General features: G+C 34.0%; 1 protein-coding gene across 1 annotated transcript in view; it reads left to right on the top strand.

Annotated features, from left to right (window-relative positions):
* The first annotated feature begins 1694 nt into the window (after nt 1-1694).
* The window catches only part of LOC149794652 (phospholysine phosphohistidine inorganic pyrophosphate phosphatase-like), a 21393-nt gene continuing 1448 nt past the window's right edge, over nt 1695-21639 (top strand). The window contains exons 1-5 of the mRNA XM_089966214.1: nt 1695-1897; nt 8226-8413; nt 9901-10054; nt 12517-12580; nt 18576-18668. Of these exons, the coding sequence (XP_089822340.1) occupies nt 1776-1897; nt 8226-8413; nt 9901-10054; nt 12517-12580; nt 18576-18668 (621 nt within the window). The 5' untranslated portion in view covers nt 1695-1775. The remainder of the gene's footprint in view (nt 1898-8225; nt 8414-9900; nt 10055-12516; nt 12581-18575; nt 18669-21639) is intronic.

Raw genomic sequence — 21639 nt, 5'->3', positions numbered from 1 at the left:
TTCTACGTTTTCTCCTGCTGGTTTGGATTTAGATGCAAGTTTTTTTCTCACACCGGCGACTTCAGTACGAAGTTCTTCAATACCTTCAAGTATTTCCTCATCAACAGGTGGAGGTTGAGCTGCAGCTATGTCAGTTGGAAGGTCTCGTAAAATCTTCTTTGTCTGTTTGGTTCTTCTTGCTGTTTTTTCTAATACCGGAAAAATACCCTTTTTCCTCCTCTCATCTTCCTCCGCAATATCTCCCCATATAGTTTTTTCAGCAGCCGCCGCAGCTTTCTCAGTAGCTGCAGTGACGGGTTTAAATAGTTTTTTAGTGTCTTCTTCGTACTCAACTTGTGCTTCTTGCTGCGCTTGCAAGTTTTTTCTAAATGAGTCTCTGACAGGAAGAAATTTTTTAATTATTTCTAATCGTTCTCGTGCTGTTCTTGCAGTATGAGATTCTGGATGTATCATTTTATTATAACATGATAATTTAATTAATATCAGCAGAAGAGGAGCAGCAGAGAGGGTACCTACCAACGTTGGTCGTCAAAAAAAATAAACAAGAAATAAATAAACACGTAGAGTACTTTATTTTTTCAGATACTATTTCGAACTGAGGTTTTATTAGTACAATCGGTCATTGCAAAAATAAAACATCTCAAGGAAAAGTTCATTTGTAAAATCTGGACCTTTCTACGAGATGATTTATTTGTTTGTTTTATTTGTTTTGTCGGAATTCTATGGTCTGTTCACCCTCTCTGCTGCTCATATTTTATGTGCACAGCGTGCGTGTATACGTAATATTTTCTGAGAAACTTTCCCTTCTTCATTTCTTATTATATAAAAAAGAAATAATCTACCTGGCAAATCTGTCTGAGTGGCTTTGAATATTGATTCACGGTGACTGGTGGGGATCGGCTATAAGATCAACATTAACAAAGCTGTAACAATAGTTATTCTTTAATTTTTAGTAAATAAAATCTATACCATTAGTGCGTAAAATATATTAACATGGTAGGCCCGGTTGCTTTAAATTATTCACAGCAAATCGATATGTACTACAACTCTTTTTTTCCAAACCGCCCAGCGAAATTTGATATTCCTCCAACTGCATGGTTTGTTTTCGTAACAAGGGCACATACGTGTAAGCTTCATAAATAAGTTATTAGACGCATTGGTTAAAGAAATCAATCGGATGTTGTTGCTTTTTTCTAACTTAAATTGCCGCTCTGTTCTTGTAGTCAACAATGCTATCTGGATTTGTCTTATGTTTAAGGAAGGGGAAAAAAACCCAGATAAATACACGAATATATAGATATACATATTTATTTAACCCCAGCCCATGGTATCATTTTAAATGAGACAATTCAAATTTAGATTTCTTATACTATTCGCTTACCCCCACCCAACCCCATTTGTTTGTACCAACCTAATGATTTTAGAAACGAAAAGCATCCCGTTTTTCTGCATTATTTTGTATCCAAGAAGCTATACCTTTTTTTAATCGATAGGTGGGCGATAAAAGAAATCTACACTCGAATGTGCAACTTCAAGCGTTTAAACTGACATTTAATAACAATGATTGTTCGCACTTAAAACTACATAACCTTTTAAATCGAATTTAATGAAATGAAATTATATCGGATTATCTTTCATTGATGCATTTGTTTAATTCTCATAACTTTTGCTCATGTACTGTATGCCTTAGAGTCGGCATTATGAAAGAGCGTGTTTTGCAGAAGGCTTGATCATAAAGTTCGTATTGAAGACAAGGAAAAAGGCCTTTCAAGTAAATGATGAGCGCCTGGTACGAGAGGACGATTGACGGCGTTTTATTGGACATCACCGGGGTCCTGTATGAGAGCGGAACGGGAGGTGGCACACCTGTACCTGGCTCAGTAGAAGCTGTCAAAAGGTACTGCCATAGAACTAGCTTTGTGCGGCCTTTTTGTTTTTGTTTTTTCTTCAAGGGAGGTAATTCCAAAAAGTGTCTGTAGGGTCCTTGTAAACACCGCTAAGAACTACGAAGAAGAACAAAGAGAACATGAGTGTTGAAATGTGGGCACTAAGAACATAGTAAAGCAATTTGTTACCCGCAAAACATAAATGGTACTAAAATAAATCGATTAATATTGTTAACACCGGTTGTAACAGATACAATGCATTTTGAGTATATCAGGAAAGACAACTCTGTCAGGGCTATGTATGCTTAGTATTCTCTGAATATGAGATGATTATTTACCATAATCGTCATCATTATCATCATCAACACCAACATCATTACCACCTCCAGAAGCAGCAGCAGTAAGACAGAACATAATTATGTTAAAATGTTGTAAATGACGGTCTCATAAGAGCCTACAGTAAGTCTATATCCCGCATCATTTTCCAAGTACAAAATTATTCATCATCACTATTTAACAACATCTACAGGAAGATAATGGAGCCTATATTTTCTTTATATATATGTATATGTAGTATTTACTTGATGTTTCAAGAGACACTAAGAAGCACAAAAAGTGTAATTTGGTACTATGAACTTTTTAAACAGTGAACTTGAAAGCATAAATAGTAATTGCAAATAATGATTAACTGTTGTTGTTCTGTTATGGAATGTAACAATATACCAGTTTCACAATATCCCAAGATATTAATTTCAGCAGTTTCAAAACTGCAGATCTTTTTCCCGTGCCCAGAAAACTGTGTTTTCATTGTTTCATCACGTACATGTATGTTGTATGGTTGTTTTGGGCCTGAGGTGACAGTCTTTTCTTACCTAAAAGGATGGTTGTTAAAAGGCCCATTCATGTATATGATCCAAAATATTGCACTGTCTCTCCAGTAAAACAAAATGGCCTACTCAGATACTGATTATTTATTGATGGTTGTTAACTTATCATTAACACCATCAATGTTTTAAAAAATCAACTTAAAACACGCATGCTACTATTACAGTCAAAAAGAAAAATATGATCCAGATAGAAATAACTCAATAACTGTTTTTGTAATCATTGAAATTGACAAAAATGATTATCTTCTCATGGCTGCAACAATAAACAAGTTTAATCAAAACATCTAAAAGGTTTGTCATTAAGCCAGCATTCTTTGCTAGGCTGAGAGAACATATTATACTTTTTGCTTAGTTTGGGTTAATCATTAATTAAAGGACTCTCATCCATATTAATTGAAACTTTTCTTGGCTAGTTTCAACGATATTTGACTACTTAGAACACTGCCACTGGCTTCAGTCGGTAAAATCCACATTTGACAGTCGGTAAAGTCCACAGTTGACAGAATTTAAAATCAGAACAATAACTACAGTTACAGAAGATTTGAGAACTTCTGGATACTATGTTAGTTTGTTAATCACTATGCTTGCCTAAAACACTCAGATGCATTACAAAATGACTTGCAAATTACAGAATAAACTTACTTTAAACATCACTTCAAATTTTCCACTTACAGACAGCATTGCAATATGACTGGGAAATGCTCATCTTTGAAAAGTTGTTGCATAACACTATGAGATTAATATAATTTCAAGTATTTTCCTGGACAATAAAGGTATATTATATTTCTATACATTAACTGTTATAAATGCGAAAGGTTTCTTTTATCTGAGATTGCCTAATAAAAGAATTCCTTACCAAAACTACTACAAAAAAAATAATACTAACCACTCCGGTAGCCCAAGTGGTTAGCGTATCTGCTTTAGATGCGGAAGTATGCAGGGGCCAAAACCCCAGCCGAGCTATACCAAAGACTTCTAAAAATGATACAAATAGCTGCCTCTCTTGGGGCTCAGCATTATGAGGTTAGTGTTAGGACTGGTCAGCCTGGTGTCAGGATAATGTGACTGGATGGGACATGATGCTTTATGTCTGTGGCATGATACCTGAGTGGTAGACATCACTATAAGCTGCCACACTAATGATATTGTAGTGTTTTGAATGAATAATTCTTAAAGCTATGTTAAAAATCCAATTCACACACATACACACACACACACACACACACACACACACTTGTAAAACCTACAAAATAGAGACATCTATATTTGAAAAATTTGGGTGATAAAGATCTGTTTTACTGTGCATTTGATATATAAATGGCCATTATAATAGATTTTTGCTTGATTTCCAAGAAACAATGTATCAGTCTCTTTTATAAGTCATATGTATATGTTGCCACTTTGTAAATACCACGTCTTGGTTTTGTGTACAAAAATATTCCCATTTTATGTACCTTGCCAAGTACACGTTTATGAAAATGTTCTTTTTTATACGTACCATGTCATGGCTTTGTGTATTTAAATGTCCCTGATTGTTATGTACAGTTTCATGGTTGTGTTATTAACATGCTTTTCTTTTGGATATATCACATCTATGATGTGTGTACATTAATGCCCTCGCTTTGCATGTTCTACTTCATTATTGTGTGTATAAAAATGATCCCAATTTATATGTCAGGTTGTTTGAATGAAAATGTCCCTGTTTTGTATATAACTGTTCAAAAATGTATGTATGGAAAAGTACCTGTATTGCATGGAAAGCATGTATAAAATTGTTTGCACTTTGTATATCCACACTGCTTGTTTGAAACTATCCACATTTTTTATGTCCGAGGATGTATGTTTGAAAATGTAAACTATTTACATATTCCACTTCAAAAGTAAAATGTCCCTGTTTTGTATGTATCATGGTATGGTCATGTGTATATTAATGTTATCACTTAGCATATTAAACACCATTTGTATGAAGTGTCTCCATTCTATATGCTCCACGTCAAATTTGTGTTCTTGAAAATGTTATCGCATGGTATGATCATCTTTAAATGTTGTTCGAGAAAAGTCTAAGATATGTCTTCAAAGCGTATTTGTCATGTATATTACAAAATTACAGTTTTTATGCACCACCTCAAAGTTTGTCTCTCAAAATGTCTCTCGGTTTTGTATTAAACATGTTTGCGTTATTGAGGTTGGCAGCCTCTAAGTGTCCTTAGTATTTTTTGTTTACAAAGCCCGTAGGATGCATAGATGAAAATGTCACTTTCTGTTCTTAATGATCTTGTGTATGACAATAATCACGATCAGATTTTAGTGTTAATTTCTAAAACTTATTGCTTTCTAGAGCTCTTAGTGTTTCTTAGTAATTCTTAATGCTGTCAAACAGTAAATACATGCTCTTTATTTGTAAAGACAGTAACATAATGCAGGGATAGGAAGAAAGGAAACAGTATTGCCAAATTAGAACTCTTTGCACACAGTTTGAAAAAAGTTTGTTTTATAATTGTTTTATTCCAAGTAGTATCTGAAATATACTTCAAAGTTTTTTCTTCTTTCTTGTTTACTTCTGTTTCATGCCTGTTTCTTTTCCTGTTTTTCTTATTCATTTATTTTTGTTGGTGTATTTTTTTGGGTTCTTTTTTCTATTTCAATTTTCTTGTTTTTTCTTACATTTGATATTTTTTGTGTTGGGTAATTTATTGCTTTACAAGGTTCTTAATGCCCAATTTTTATCACTTAGTGTTCTTAGTACATGTAGTTCTTAGTGGTGTTTACCAATTCTGCTGTCTGTACAATCGGCCTTTTCCATTAAATGCTTTGGGTGCAGAGGACAGATTTTATGCACAAATTTAATACCACATCCACCTTCCTAATATAAAAATCATATTTTAAAAAAATACAAAAGTGAGGTCAAAAAGGTCCATATCTTTGGATAGCTATATTAAAACAGCATAAGATTATTCAGTCGGTCTGAGAAGTCAGTGGCAGTTCATAGTAAAAGAAGTTAATTAGGCCCTAATGCACCTAAATTTATACCAGATTTTTGTACATGCAAAGGTCCTTTTTTTTCTCCCAATTTGTTCTCACAATGCAAAGACAGGCCCTTTTTCAAGGTGATATTTCTGAAAAATATCGTGTACTAAACAGCTTGATGCAATTTAAAATGTTGCCATCCAAGCCGTTTCTTGAAAATATTTTTTTTTATAGATATTCTACTTGCCTTGAACCCACATGTCTCCTGGGTAACAGGCTGATTTGGACAAAGCTTATTTGGCCCAAATTATGGGCTGACTTTGCCCAAATGCAAGTTGATTAGGATTATGTGAAATATTCAGTTTCATATGAGATTTAAATGTGACATTTATATTTGTATGCAATATATTTCTCATTTCCCAGGTACATTGAGCAGTTCCAATATGCATTTAAGGAAATGAAACCCTATTTGTAAGTGCAATAATAGGGTTCTTATATATATATATATATTGAAATAAAATAACGTAAGACTATTTATCTTGTATCGGAAATTTAGTAGTGAAATATTTTTAAAGCAACTCATTCGCCTTTGTGCAAAGTTGAAATAGTTTAAATTATTTATCTTGTATCGGAAATTTATTAGTGAAATATTTTTAAAGCAGCTTATTTGTCTTTGTGCAAAGTTGAAAACAATAAAATTACTAACACTAATGGTGGGATCTTCTATGAATTGGCAAAACTATTTTGATCAACACTGCTGTAATTGTAGCACGTCTGATTTCATTTGCCTATATACTGAAATTAATACCATTCTTGGACACAATATAATGCTGACTTTAAATAACTTTGAGATTATTGGTTACAAGGAAGTGTTATTAGACGTATTAATATATAAAAATGTATATTCAGAAAAAAGTATTTTAATAGATTAAATATATGCTTTAAATTAAATGATTTTAGATGTTTCAGAGGTTAAAAAGAAAAGATGGTTTACTGGTTTGTGATTTTACTCAAAAGGCAACAATTCAGTGATAACAGTATTTAAAAATGTAATGGTAACAGTAAAGTACATTGTACTATAATTGTTTTACTCATCAGTAACTCCATACAATTGTTGTTTAATTTTGTAATGCAGAGAAAGCACAATTTGCATTAGAAATCATTAAATACTTGGGTCGTTTCACAGTCTGGATACTGGTCTGATTTATGAAAAGTAAACTTTATATTTTCTTTATTGATACAATGGAATGTTATTTTTATTTACAAATCTAAATGCAATACCTTGTATTTTGCTTTTTGATTTGGCAGCACATTTTCTGATAACTCTAGGATGTAAATTAAGAGCTGAATATCAGCATTTTACTTTTAAGTCAGAATTGACCTGTTCTTTGGGCTGAATTAGCCATGGTTCAAATCAGCCATGGTCTGAATTAGCCATGGTCCAAATCAGGCCAGTATTAATTTACTGTATGTGTGTATATATGTGTGTGTGTGTGTGTGTGTGTGTGTGTGTGTGTGTGTGATACAGTTGAGTACCACACACAATTTTGTACCATGGTACTGGTATATGTTTGGAATAAATCTACAATATTTTCCAATGGCCAACTTTCTAGGTGAGCTTCTTAAAAAAGTTTGAAAAAGGATTAATTGGGGAAATTACTGTGTGTGTGATTTGGATATTTAGCGTAACTTTAACAATGGTGCAGTCATATCGCTACAATGTCAACTGTGTGGCAGTTTTATAGTGATGTCTAGCACTGAGGCATCATGCTGTGGACATCATGTCCCACCCAGTCATATTATCCTGGCACAAGGTTGACCAGACTTAACACTAACCTCTTAATTATGAGTGCCTAGTGAGGCAGCTGTTAGTACCATTTTTATAAGTCTTTGGTATCACTTGGCCAGGGTTTAAGTATTTTATTAAAACTTTATAAGCTAGATATGTGGTTGGTGTAGATGTGCATTAAGGTGCCCAGTTTGGGGTAAATTTCTTAAAAAATTGTAAGAGTGGGGATATTGGGATGGGAGTTTGATTTGTCATCACCTTTCCTCATACATGTATACTGTCTGAAGGACTTTATTGAAACCTTGTAGTCTAGATGTGTGGCTTTTGGGATTTTTTTAAAACTGTTTTTGCTTTAGACCTGCAAACAGCATGGATATATTGATACCCGCATATGACCATCTGACATAGTGCAAGAAAATTCTCTTTAGTTGTTTATATTTATTTGAAAACTATAGATTACATAAATATATGGTTGGTTCATAAAAGTGTTAATGCACACCCTTTCTGTAATTCTTCCAAAAAGCCATGTTTCTTACTGTTATAATATCCTCATGTAAGAAATATTATTTCCCTTCAAACTTAAACACAATATTTACAGGATGTTCTCTTGCAAATGGCTTATTACAGTACATGAGAAATGCCGTAACATGGTTTCACAATTTAGTGTTCATTACTTTAATTTTTTCTGTTTTAAAGGTTGAAAGCTTCAGGCATTCCAGTGAGATTCTGCACAAATGAGACCACAACCACTCGCAGAAAGCTTGTTGAAAAATTGGAAAAGCTTGGCTTTGAGTTGGATGAGAATGAGATTTTTGCTCCAATTCCAGCTGTTTGCAGTATTCTACGACAAAGAGGACTTAGGCCCCATCTACTAGTACATCCAGGTATAAATTTACCTTATCACATGCTGGTGAGAGAGTGACTTGAAGTGGATTTTGTATACGGTGGATATAGCAGTGTCATGAGAGAACTATAATGCTAATAGAGAAAAGTCAGACTCTTCCAATGTATTACCTTGGTACAGTATTCTAATTTCAAGCACAGAAGCATTGGTTTGTGGTATAATATATTCTGTACATCAGAGTCAGAAACAGCTTTTATTCATTCTTTCACCAGTACCTTAAGGCATAATTTCACAAAGCTGGAGGTACAGTTTTTCATAAATTTCACAGCTCAGGGGGCCCTCTAGTGGCCGAGTGATCTAAAGTGCTCACCATTCTGGATCACTGCCATCTCTGCTCTGTCTGTGTGGGTTCAAGTCTCAGGCTCGGCTAATGTGGGTACATGAGAAGGCTTGCCAGTAGTGTCTCGTCAGTCGGTGGTTCTTCCTGGGGTTTTCCAGGGTTCATCCTCCACAAGTTATACTGGCTGCCTATCTTGTGCTGAAAGATGGCGTTAAACCCTACAACAACAACAACAACCCAGCTCAGTATGGATATTACTAGCCAATAAAACACCATTCATAATTTGTTCTGTAGTAGTTTTGCATAAGTTCAACACATGCATGATATCCGTGTTCTCCAAAGTACTCTATTTACTTACTTAAAAGTCAGGTCCTGCTTCCAACTGCATTGACCTAATCTGTTATCACATAATTCAATGGCAGATAGGGGTCAGTGCAGTTTATTTGACTGGGGTAATGTGTAGAACAAACATTGTAGACCTGGATCTGCTGGTGTATTATATGATGGTAGATCAGGGTCTGTGTTGTTTGCTGTAGGACCTGACTTTATATGTACATGCAAGCACATGTGTATCTGTATCAGTTTCCAATATGGTGACCCATACTATTCTTCAAATCTATTGGTTATTTTGATCCTTTACTTATTTGTAAACATTTTGTAACAGGATGTCAAATTTCATTTTGCTAAAGGCTTATGAATGAAAAAAGGGAAACCCTTTGATAACAAGATGTGAAGGATTTATAAAATTTGTTTGTGATAACAGCACAGTTTAAGTAAAGAGTAATGGATTCAAAAGATAGGTTTAGACTTTAAATCAAAAAATGGCAAATTCCAAATTTCTCACATGTTTGACTTGAGAGTTATATTAACAGAAAGGCTTTCCTTGACGAGTCCTGTGTCAAGCATAACAAATTATAACTTATTTGCAAACTTGGATATGAAGAAATTTAGCTATATGCAGTTTACTAATAATTCAGTCATGGAACTGTATTTGACTATAATTGACATTGGTTGTATGTGATTTTATTAATGTTTGAACCACACCAGTCAGTTGTGAAAAGGATTGGTTTAGGACTAAATGATATCACACACACACACACACACACACACACACACACACATACACACATTCTCCACTATTTATTTATGCCAGGTCCAGTCATTATAATGACAAATCTTTCTTACAGACTGTGTTCCAGACTTTGAGGGAGTGGACACCAGTAATCCAAACTGCGTGGTTATATCTGATGCTACCCATGAATTTTCATATGAAAACATGAACAGGGCCTTTCAGCTGCTTATGACACTAGATAAACCAGTTCTTTTCTCTCTTGGTGCAGGGTGAGAAAGTAGCAGATCCAGGATTTTTTCATACAATATTTAAAATCAAATTTGGGGATTTGTTTTGCATACAATGGACAAGTTTCTTATTTTTATCCGGAAAGTAAAAAAGAGCATTTTAGTTGAATCCTCTGATTCATAATACAAATGCGGTGCATAAAAAATCTGAAAATGTTGCCCATTGTCATTTTTACAGATGTTTGTCAAATACTGACAAATGGTGATTCCTTTAATTCAGTGTTTGTAAAACACACTTCCATGTTTTGACCATCACCCTGAAGTATGAGCCTCTTGTGTAGTTCCCTGGGGTTAAGGACTGCTCAGTGGCATTTGTCTTTTTATGCCCAGTAAGTATGTCCTTTGTTATTAGGTGAGGTTATCTATAGGCTGTAAGTTAAGACCCATAAACTAAATCTGGAGGACATGGATATACTAAGTCCTCTGGAGGACATGGATAGACAGTCCTCTGGAGGACATGGATAGACTAAGTCCTCTGGAGGACATGGATAGACTAAGTCCTCTGGAGGACAAGGATAGACTAAGTCCTCTGGAGGACATGGATAGACTAAATCTTCTGGAGGACAAGGATAGACTAAGTCCTCTGGAGGACAAGGATAGACTAAGCCTTCTGGAGGACAAGGATAGACTAAGCCTTCTGGAAGACAAGGATAGACTACGTCTTCTGGAGGACAAGGATAAACTAAGTCTTCTGGAGGACAAGGATAGACCAAGTCCTCTGGCAGACAAGGATAGACTTAAGTCCTCTGGTGGACAAGGATAAACCACAGGGCCAATTTTAGCTGCATGTTCAAATTTGTCTTTTTATGACCAGTAAGTGTATAATTATATAAATCTTGAGTGAGGATCTCAATGGCTTCCAATTTATGATCCAGTGGCTAAATCCTTGGGGATGGGAATGGACATGGATCCATTGGGTAACAAATTATGATTGAATGACAAAATCCTCTGGAGGACGAGGATAGACCACAGGGCTAATTAAATTGCATGTTCAAATTTGTCTTTTTATGACCAGTAAGTGTATAATTATATAAATCTTGAGTGCGGATCTCAATGCTTCCAATTTATGATTGATTGGCAAAAATTGGGGATGGGAATGGACTTTGATCCATTGGGTAAATCCTTGGCATAGGAATAGTCATAGACACATTTGCTAATTCATTGGGATGGGAATAGACATGGATTTATTGGCTAAATCTTTGGAAGTAGGAATGGACATGGATATTTTGGCTAAATCCTTGGGGATGGGAATGGACGTAGATCTATTAGGTAAATCCTTGGGGATGGGAATGGACATGGATCCATTTACTGATTCCATGGGGATGGGAACAGACATGTATCTTTTTTCTAAATCCTTGGGAACAGACATGGATCCATTGGCTAAATCCTAGGGGATGGGAATAGATATCAATCAATAGCTTCCAATTTATTATTCATTGGCTCAACTTTTGGGATGTGGATGAGAGTATACATGCTTATAAGATGGAGATCTCAATAGTTTCAGAGTTATATCCTTGTGGGTAAATCCACTGGAGCAGGAGTGGACCTGGGTTCAGTATCGGTTACATGTATAAATTTGTTCTTTTCATGCCCAGAAAGTACAGTCAGGGGTTGTTCTAATTTTTCATTTTTGTCCTGCACTTGCATAGTTGGAGATTTGAAAAGTACCTTACTGCAAGGCTTGAAGTCCCATCATTGCACTTACCTGCAAGACTTTTTATGCTAGCTAGTTTGTCCTAAATACAAATCATGCCAATCTTACCAAATATGGTTGCTACTTCAGCCATCTTGACAATCTTATCCCAACTCCTCAATATTGGCATTGCGTTTTCACCAAAAATCTTCTAATGATGTCTGGTTTGTCCTAAATGAAAACTGTATGGCCACCACAGTGGCTAATTTCAAAATGTGTCCACTCAGATGTGTCAGATGGTTTAAATATTCATCAACTAAAGAAGAAGAAATGGTCTTATTTTGAATTTCTGGAATTCTTTTAAGACAGTTTGTCATCCTTCCCTTCTTGCATTATTTCCATTATAACAATGTTGCAACTCATTATAATAAACAGAGTAGGTAAATTTTGTGTTTTATGTATTTTAAATTACAACATGTAATAAAACTGATATTTTTATTGTTTTAAACAGAAAAATATAAAATTACAATGTATAGTTCAGTAGATTGGAAATAAATTATATAGGGACAAACTTTTTAATCTTGGTGGGGGAGTAGGTTGAGTCCTATAATTTTTTTAGAATTATGACAAGTTTATTTCAATGTTTTCTTTCTAGTAAGATGGATTGAATTATTTTTCTACCAATCAGAACAGGAGTATATTTTATCAAAATTAATGGCTGGCCCCCTAATGCAGTTGTACCTAGGAAATATGTTGAATTTATTGTATCAGTATAAATCTGTTGAAACCTGAATTTGCTGCTTTTATCTAGGAAGTTCTACAAAGAAGATGACAAGCTTGTGTTGGATGTTGGGGCATACATGAAGGCATTAGAGGTAAGTTTGTACTATTAATCCAGAAATATTTCTACAGGGATTAATTTTGCTATTTCAGGATGATAAATAGTCTGTGAATTAAATCCCAATCTGCCCCCCTCCCAATGTTGTTTGCTAAGGTTAGATGTAAACTTCTTACTTTTGGAATAGTGTACACTTTGTGAATAAAGCAGAAATAAATAGACACAGTTCAAGTTATTCATCAGTTGATTAATACTCAGTGCATCCAACCTGTTCTCTTTTTTCTTCCTCATCATTAGAAATGGCAACATAATATTTGCACATCTAGAAATGGCAACATGCCATGTTATGCATAATACTTGTACATCAAGAATGAAATTATTACTTGGGTTTCATCAATTTTGTGTAAATGAAATTATGACATGGGTTCATCTATTTCATGTGATTGAAATCACATGATTGATATTATTACATAGGTCTCGTCATTTTTCATGTGATTGAAATTATTTCCTGGGTTTCATAAATTTCATGTGATTGAAATTATTACATGGGTTTGATCATTTTCATGAGATTGTAATTATGTGATTGAAATTATTACCTGGGCTTCGTAAATTTCATGTGATTATTTCCTGGGTTTCATAAATTTTGTGTGAATGAAATTATTATGTGGGTTTAATCAATTGATGCAATTTAAATTATTTCCTGGGTTTCATGAATTTCATGTGATAGAAATTATTTCCTGAGTGTCATAAATTTCATCCGAATGAAATTATTACATAGGTTTCATAAATTTCATGTTATTTATATTATCTGGTTTTCATAAATGTCAGGTAAAATGAGTACAAAAGCACAAATGTAAGATTGTTTGTGCATAACAGAAAATACTGAATAGTGTGCTCGTTAATAAACTGTGAAATTCATTTGACCTGTCAGTCATTATGCCTTTCTTTTGCATGATTATATGGTATTATTTGTATTGTATTGATGTATTATTGCATATTGCATACATAATAATGACGTCATGTTTATATTAATATAAATAACACAGTAGTCATTTGATAAAATGTTTTTCTGAGATGTGAAATATGATCTTGAATGACACAAACTTGAGGCCAGTGTCTATGTTTCTCAGCGAAGTGAAACGATGCATCGAGTGAAATTTAAATCCATAATTGTTTTAATATTTTAATACCACATGATCTGAAAATATCACCTCACCCTATTACATTGAGAGTAATAACATACAGTTATGAAGTTTTGAAAACAAGTAAACCTTATATTGACTGATGTGAAGCAAAGGTCAATAAGATTTACTGGTTGATGAAATGTCATGTTCAATTAAACAAGGTGTTAAATTGTTTCATTAAGTTACAATAAAAATATAGCATTTTAATTTACTTTAGAATGATACTAATGATGTTTCATGTACTTGTAATATAGTACTCCATGTTGTGATGTTATGTAAGTCAGTAATGTCACTGCAGTGTGACAGTATGCAAGAATAGACCTTTGTTGAGGTTAATACGAACTTTTATGGACCAGTAAGTGTATCACATTGATCTCCATCGTTCATCAAAGTAAAGGTCTTTAAATTGTTTTAATGTATGATTTAAAGAACAAAATGGAATTTATTTTGCTTTAAAATTGTAAAGAAAATGAAGTAAGAAATATGACATCATTTGATGTATCGTCAAGTAATGTTTATTACATGAGTCATGTAATAAAAGTAATTATACAACATTATAAGTAGGGGTGAAACGATACAATTGTGCCGTATATCAATAAAATTCACGATACACATTCTGCAATACAATGCATATCAATAAACTTCGTGGTCTTTCCATCTTTGAAAGGTAGGTGGTATATATATATATATATATATATATATATATATATATATATATATATATATATATACACATCATCAATGACAAGAAAACAAAAATACTTTCAAACAGACTACCTGTTAGTTGTCAATGAGTTTTATTCATTGTTTTAGGCCATTCATTGGTGGCTCCATTTAACTCACTTTAGCCACCAGGCCCTTTGTTTTGCATAGCATGAATGCTTTAAAAACATCTTATTACCAATTTTATTTCTAACTTAAACTTGGAAGACATTATGATATTATCTTCAAAACAGAAGAAATAAAGCAGGTTCCTTGTGCAAAGAAAATCTCATCTATAACAAATCTGGGCATGGGAATAAGGATGAATACCAACTAAATCTATCACACTGTACTTCCTGCACATGCAAAAGACTACTGTAGCCACATGTACTTGTATTTGTTAGAGAAGAAGGAAAACTATTGACAACACCCTGTCCTATTCTATAATTTTTTAAACATTTTACACAAGGTGATAAACTTCAGCTGTTTGAAATCTGCCCCCTTGCTGTTTCACCTCTGTCTGTGCAGGTTCGAGTCTCAGATTCAGCCAATTTGGGTATGTGAGAAAGCTTGCCAGTAGCTTCTCATGGGTCGATGGTTCTTTCCGAGGTTTTCCCAGGTTCTTCCTCCACCATGAATACTGGCCACCATTTATAGCCTATTGTGTGCTGAAAAATGGCGTTAAACCCCACCACAACAACAACAACAAAAGCCCCCTTGCTGATTCTGTGCTAATTTTATTTATTCCATCAGCACCTTCATTTACTTGTTAAATATCTCTGCATAAAAAGAGAAATTCAAAAATTGTTCCCCATGTACAGTTTGAGGAGAGATGCCTTTGTCACCAAAAGAAGGGGAGAATAGAACAGAAGGAGGGGTAGGAGGAAACAGTCATGGCTCATTATTTGCCTAACACTTCAATACTCCACTTTTTTAGAGCTCTACTGAAATCAAAATCTTTAAAAGATGTCACCTTAGTTGTATAAGTATTAATCTGTTCATTTTTTCTTAGCATGCTCGGTTCTTTATCTGTGTATGAATATTTGTCTGTGCTTCCTTCTGAAAGGGTATATGCATAGCTAGCTTTGTCAGCTTGAAGATGTTGGGAAACTGATCTTTGTAGCTGTTATTTAGAATTTTTCAGAGCTAACATATTATCTTTTGGATACATCTGCTCCAGAATTATAGTATTTTTCACTAACACAAGTTTATTTTCTTGAATCAGTAGTTTACTGACTACTATGCCAGATTTCTTATCTGTTCCATGATGCTCTATTAGGGTTTTTAGTCCATCAGTGCCATAGTCTGCTTGTGCAGACAGTGGTAATCAAATAAATATCATTACTTCTTAATTTCATTTTTTTATCCTTATTCAGATTATCTTAACCCTGATATGGATATATGGTTTTGTAGCATATGATTTGCTGGGCTAAATTGATTGTTAAAAAATGATAATTGCATTGTACTTTAAAATTGTCTGTATTTTAATTAGGCTTAGTATTCTGCCCTTTCTACATTTAATTTCAAAATACCACTAATGGGATTCTGACCGTCATGCCGTCTATATTTGTCCATCCAACATATACATCTGACTTGTATTTAACACCATATTCGGGTTCAAAATCACTCACTGGTATCTCCATTAATAATTTCCCAGCTCCAATAATCCAATATACTTCATAACTTTAAAAATTATTGTCATTATCACTATCACCAGCCAGTATTTGGTGAACGAAAACATAATGAACCATGCCAGGAATCAGACATTTTGTTTTCTATGTGGTCCATATCTTCTTGTACACACCTTTGTAAAACTTCATTCATGGAGAGTTAAAACTACGCCATAACACTTATTCCAGGGCACAGATGTGCCAATCAAATTTAGTTTAACAACCATTTTTGTCATACTCGAAGACCCCAGATGTGTAAACTGTTGCCTATCCAAAAAACATGTCGTGACAAGAGCGGTTAAATAAAAATTGTATTCTTTGCTGAGCACGTTTTCATATGCGGGACATTCAACAAAGTTGCTGGAGTTCTCACACATCACTGTTCTCCAAGTGTGCGAATTTGTACATATTTTGCACAGTACCCGCAATTGCACACCCTGACAGCTTCTCTGTTTAAGTACTTTATATATCAATGGCATTAGAACGATATTTCTCTGTTGCTTAGCTAGTACCTCCTGTCTGTCATGCAGGGAATAAGCTTCACTCATTCCTGATTGATAGTTATTATTTAAACTTGACCAGAACAAGAAGTAACCACCAGTAAGATTTGAACATAATATTTCACCGTGTGACACACCAGTAGTGTAGCTTTTTAATCGACCAAACTAGACAAGATCAAATTCAGTGTAGAAACTTTGTGTAAAATTGGTTATTAAAGAATGAGTAAAATACTTCATTATGCATGTATTCATTATACATGAATTCATTATACATGTATTCATTATGCATGTGGTACATGTTTGACATGTATCCTTTATACTGAACCTGCTGCTGGGTTTAAATAATTAGCATGGAATTGGGGGTGGGGGCTGATTACAAACCATGTCACTTTGTTTGAATTTGCAGTATTCTCAATAGTCTTTTTTGTTTTTACTAATAAAAGTGAGTCCTAGGACTGCAGATGCTATTTTAGATGAATTCTGTATTTAAATAGCAAGAATGCAAACTAATAATAATTATTCACGACTGCTTAAGACTAAGATAACTTGTATATGGCAGGTATAATTTTGCATTGATTCTCCTTCTCTTGTATCAATATATCGATGAATTGTTTCACCCAAAATAATAAGCCTTTTAATTTTGTTTTAAAAACTTTAATTTTTTTATTTTTCATTGAACTGCTTTGGTATGTTCATGAAATTTAAGACTTGTGTTTGTAGAACCTCTTAAAATTATTTTATCAAATACTGCATCTAGTTTGGTATGATGATCAAATGCTGAAGAAAATTCACTTTAGTGTATTGATCCAAATCAACAAGAACATGTAGGCAAAGGAGGATATAAAGAAGAAAAAGATTCAGAATAAAAAATGCAGTTTTCCTGATGGATTTAGCACTACAGTGTCATAAAGCCTATCATGGGCTTTGAGGTTCATCTTGACAATTTAACAGAATTTGTTTATTCTCATCTTCACACAGAGAAATGTCTTGACAAAGTTATGGAATCTGCAATGTTTAATAAACTTTTGTTAAAAAGACCTCCTTCAACTTCAAAGAAGCTTTTGTCAATTTCGGATAGGGTTGGTTTGAAATGAAATTCATGTACCTTTGTTTTGACATGCATAAGAATTTGGGCTACAAGCACAACCACCATTCTCTGTGATGCTTAGTGTAATGCTGTGCTAGCAGAACCATTATAGAAAGCATTCTGAATATATATGAGAGGGTAAGGAAAGAGAGATAGCAAAAAAAGTCATGTCTGTTATAACACAATGTCCTCTGCATTCACAAACCCTTGTACATATAACATGAAAGGTCCATCAGTTTTGTAGACATCATCATATGTATGAGACAGATCATTGTCTGTGACACAGATGCACAAATATGTGTTCCAGTATGTAGCATTTATTTAAGATAGACTTTTTCCAAAACATCGTACTTTGGACAACTGTAAATCAAAAAAAGTTAAATGTGTAAATATTAAATATTTCCTGCTGGAATGGTGACATAGAATAGATCTGATACTTACTCTTGCCCCCTCCTTGCCACGGGCATGACTAACGGAGACCAGAGCTGTTGTGGTGCAGATGTTATTCACACCAAGAGTGGGAGTTTGAATCCTAACATCAAATCATCCATAGTTGGCTACTGTGGAGTGTCCTTTGGCAAGGCACTTTACTCCATTTGTATTGGCACGAAATAACCAAAATTGCAATTTATTCCAAACACTACAAAAGACTACGCTGCATGGATATCTGAGTGCTAAGGGTAATAATCTCAAATTTAATCCTCAAGGATATTAGAGTCATTTAATTCATGTCAATTAATTATGAGTAACTGTATGAATATATATATATATATATATATATATATATATATATATATATATATATATATATATATATATATATATATAATATAATCTCTGTGCAATAACTCTGTAGGTTTTTCTTGAATTTTCTCTTATTCTTCCACAGTATGCCACTGATGTGAAGGCTGAAATTGTTGGCAAGCCCTCCCCAGCTTTCTTTAACACAGCAGTCCATGACATGGAGGTTTTACCTGATAGGGTAAGTTACTTCCACGGGATATTCACAGTCAATCCATGTTTGCCTTACCTATCAGGTGTTTTATTGACATTCATGGTGGTAGAGGGCCTAACCTACCGTATATACTCACATATAAGCCCGTTCGTGTATAAGCCGACCCCCCCCCAAACTGAACAGGTATAAACACTAAAAAGTGCATGACCCATGTATAAGCCAACCTACAACTCTGAGACATCTCAAGATGCACAAGGTATGTTTTCTTAATGTTTCTGCCTAATTTAGATTTGTGTATAATTTGATTGAACGATGACAAGAATTTAGCATTCGCGAGATGCTGTAACACTACCACTCACTTTTGACTCGAATATTGTTTGTTTATGCATTATTGCATTGGAAATTATATATCAGTGCACCGGTAATTAAATTTTTACTTTGCTTTGAAATTGTAAATACCTAACTCATTAAAATGTAATCCCAGTATGACAACACAACGAACAAAAACAATACGGTTCGATGCTAATACTGTAAAAGCTGAGTTGTAGTTTGCTTTGATGTAAGCGACCATACCTGTGAACTTTCACACCATAGGAAAACAAACTCCAGATTTTTGGGGTCACTCCACGCCAACCTCCCGATTACATAATATCTTCTGATTTTTGCTGAGAATTCCCAATTATTACATTATGTCTTCAATTTTTATTTCTTCTAAACAAGAAAAGTCCCACATGTTCTGTTGTATCACCTGTGAATTATTGTTGTGACAAAATAATTACTTTTCTATAAAGAATTCACTTCTCCACTAAATAGAATGTTAAGTTTAAACATTATTCACGTAAATTAATGATTTTCTTTTACCTCTACAATAATACAAAAATAAAAATAATAAACCCGAACAAAAAACGTAAACCACAACAATAAAATGGTCCACAGTTAATTTCAGTCCCAAGAATGATCACTACGAATGCTGTAACTTCATATCCTATAGCGCCATTCCCATGAAAGAAACTTAAACGAGTGAACACCTGCATTTTTATACCGTATATACCAATGATAATTACCATTGTTAAAATTATAAAAGAAGGAATGAAATTACATACCACGCAGCAAATGTGTCTTCAAAAAACTAATTCAGAATGCATGTTTTATAATAATCATTACTAAATGCTTTACGAGTTTACAGTAAGGGAATATGGTTCGATATACAAAGAGGAGAAAATAGTTGCCACATGTATGGTACCATGAGGCTAGCTATTTTGGTATGCCTTTGCCCCCGTTTTACAAAACTACGGTAATCGTGCTAATATTAAGGAAAAAAAGGCAACTACACATCAATGTACTTGTATAGTTACCGGTCAAAATTCCCTGTTATCACAAGCCAGTTTCAGTATTTTAATGATTAACTGGCCTGAATTTCTGTTGCAAAACTTAAGAAATTTGCCAACTATCAACATAGGAGACACCGAAACATCAAGCTTTCCATTGTGTGGGAAGTTATAATGTTTGTTCAGCTAAAACACAGAACTAAAATTGATTGATGATGATCTTAGTTGAACTATGTGAAAATTTTAGCCTTTATTATTACCACTCTTCGCGAACATGTAAATTATGATACTTACATGCCTTGTACAATTTAAACGTGCATACCTTTTTTAAAATATTACCTCAATTTATAGAATCGCTTATATCATTGAAAATGAGTAACTCGTGAGCGTGTGATTCAACGTAAATGAAACAACTGTTAAGGACTAGCTAAAATGTTAGCTGAAAGAATGCAATTTGGTCAAAACAATGAATAAAGCAAAATCTGTATTTAATATGTTTGGGAATAAGTAAGGATTTAAGTGATGCTGTGCACGCTTTGCACTGTGAAAGTACTGTACATTATAGTTCAGCATGGTCTCCCTGGTAAACTCAACTGGCCCACAAATTATGAAGTCTGTATTTACCTTTAATTAACTTCGTGTTGGAGAAATCAGAAAATGTGCACATGCAAAATAATAACAAAATCAATCATAGTACTGTGTAACAGTTTAATAATTGTCGGGTCACTGAAAGTTGATGTTTTTTTACATGCCCATGTCTTAGGACACGGACAAAATTATTGCTTTGTGTCACAAAATTTACAACCATTACAGTAGTCAACAAAAAACCTAAAAATTGTCAAGTTTAGACATTGGCCCACAGATAAGCCAACCCCCCCTTCTTCCAGGCCTTTATTTTTTCCTAAATTATTCGGCTTATATGCGAGTATATACGGTATTCTCTGTGGTATTGACATTGATATGTTATAGAGCCTAACCTATTCTGTATTATTGACATTGATGGTGTTGTAGGGCCTAAGCTATTGGGTGTTTTATTGACATTGATGGCGTTATAGGCCTAACCTATTCTGTGTTTTATTGACATTGATGGTAGGGGCCTAACTTATTTGGCTTTTTATTGACATAGATGTTGTTGTATGACTCAAGATTATGGATGGATAAACTTACTAGAAGTGAGTTTGTCATCCATGAGTGCTCTTCAGTATCAATATACAGACCATATTAATTACCATAAATACATGCTTAAAAGTTGCATCCAACTGCATACAGACCCAGATCTGCCATCATATAATATGCTATAATAATATAATAATCTGTAGAACAAACAGCATTGATCCTGATCTGCTGTTGCATTATGCAATGGCAAATCAGGGTCTATTTTGTTTACAGTTAGACTTGACTAGTAAGCAAGTGAATATGGTTATGTACCACTACATGATAACTTGATAATCAGAAATACTTTGTGCACAAAATGGTGGAAAACTGATTCCATACTTGTAAACAACTGTCATTCAGCCAGTATTAAGCAATTACAATTAAATCAAGATATGGAGCTAGTGTTGGCTTATATTGTATTTCACTTTAAGTTCTTTGACAAGGATACATTGAAATAAATTCCCCCACCCAACTTCATGGTTGGGAGAGATATTGGTTTGGTGTTGTCTGTCAAT

The sequence above is a fragment of the Sinohyriopsis cumingii genome, chromosome 7 (genome assembly GCF_028554795.1).
Source record: "Sinohyriopsis cumingii isolate HCF-2022 chromosome 7, ASM2855479v2, whole genome shotgun sequence".
In the NCBI taxonomy this organism is placed as follows: domain Eukaryota; kingdom Metazoa; phylum Mollusca; class Bivalvia; order Unionida; family Unionidae; genus Sinohyriopsis; species Sinohyriopsis cumingii.
This window is presented reverse-complemented; position numbering and strand designations above follow the sequence as displayed.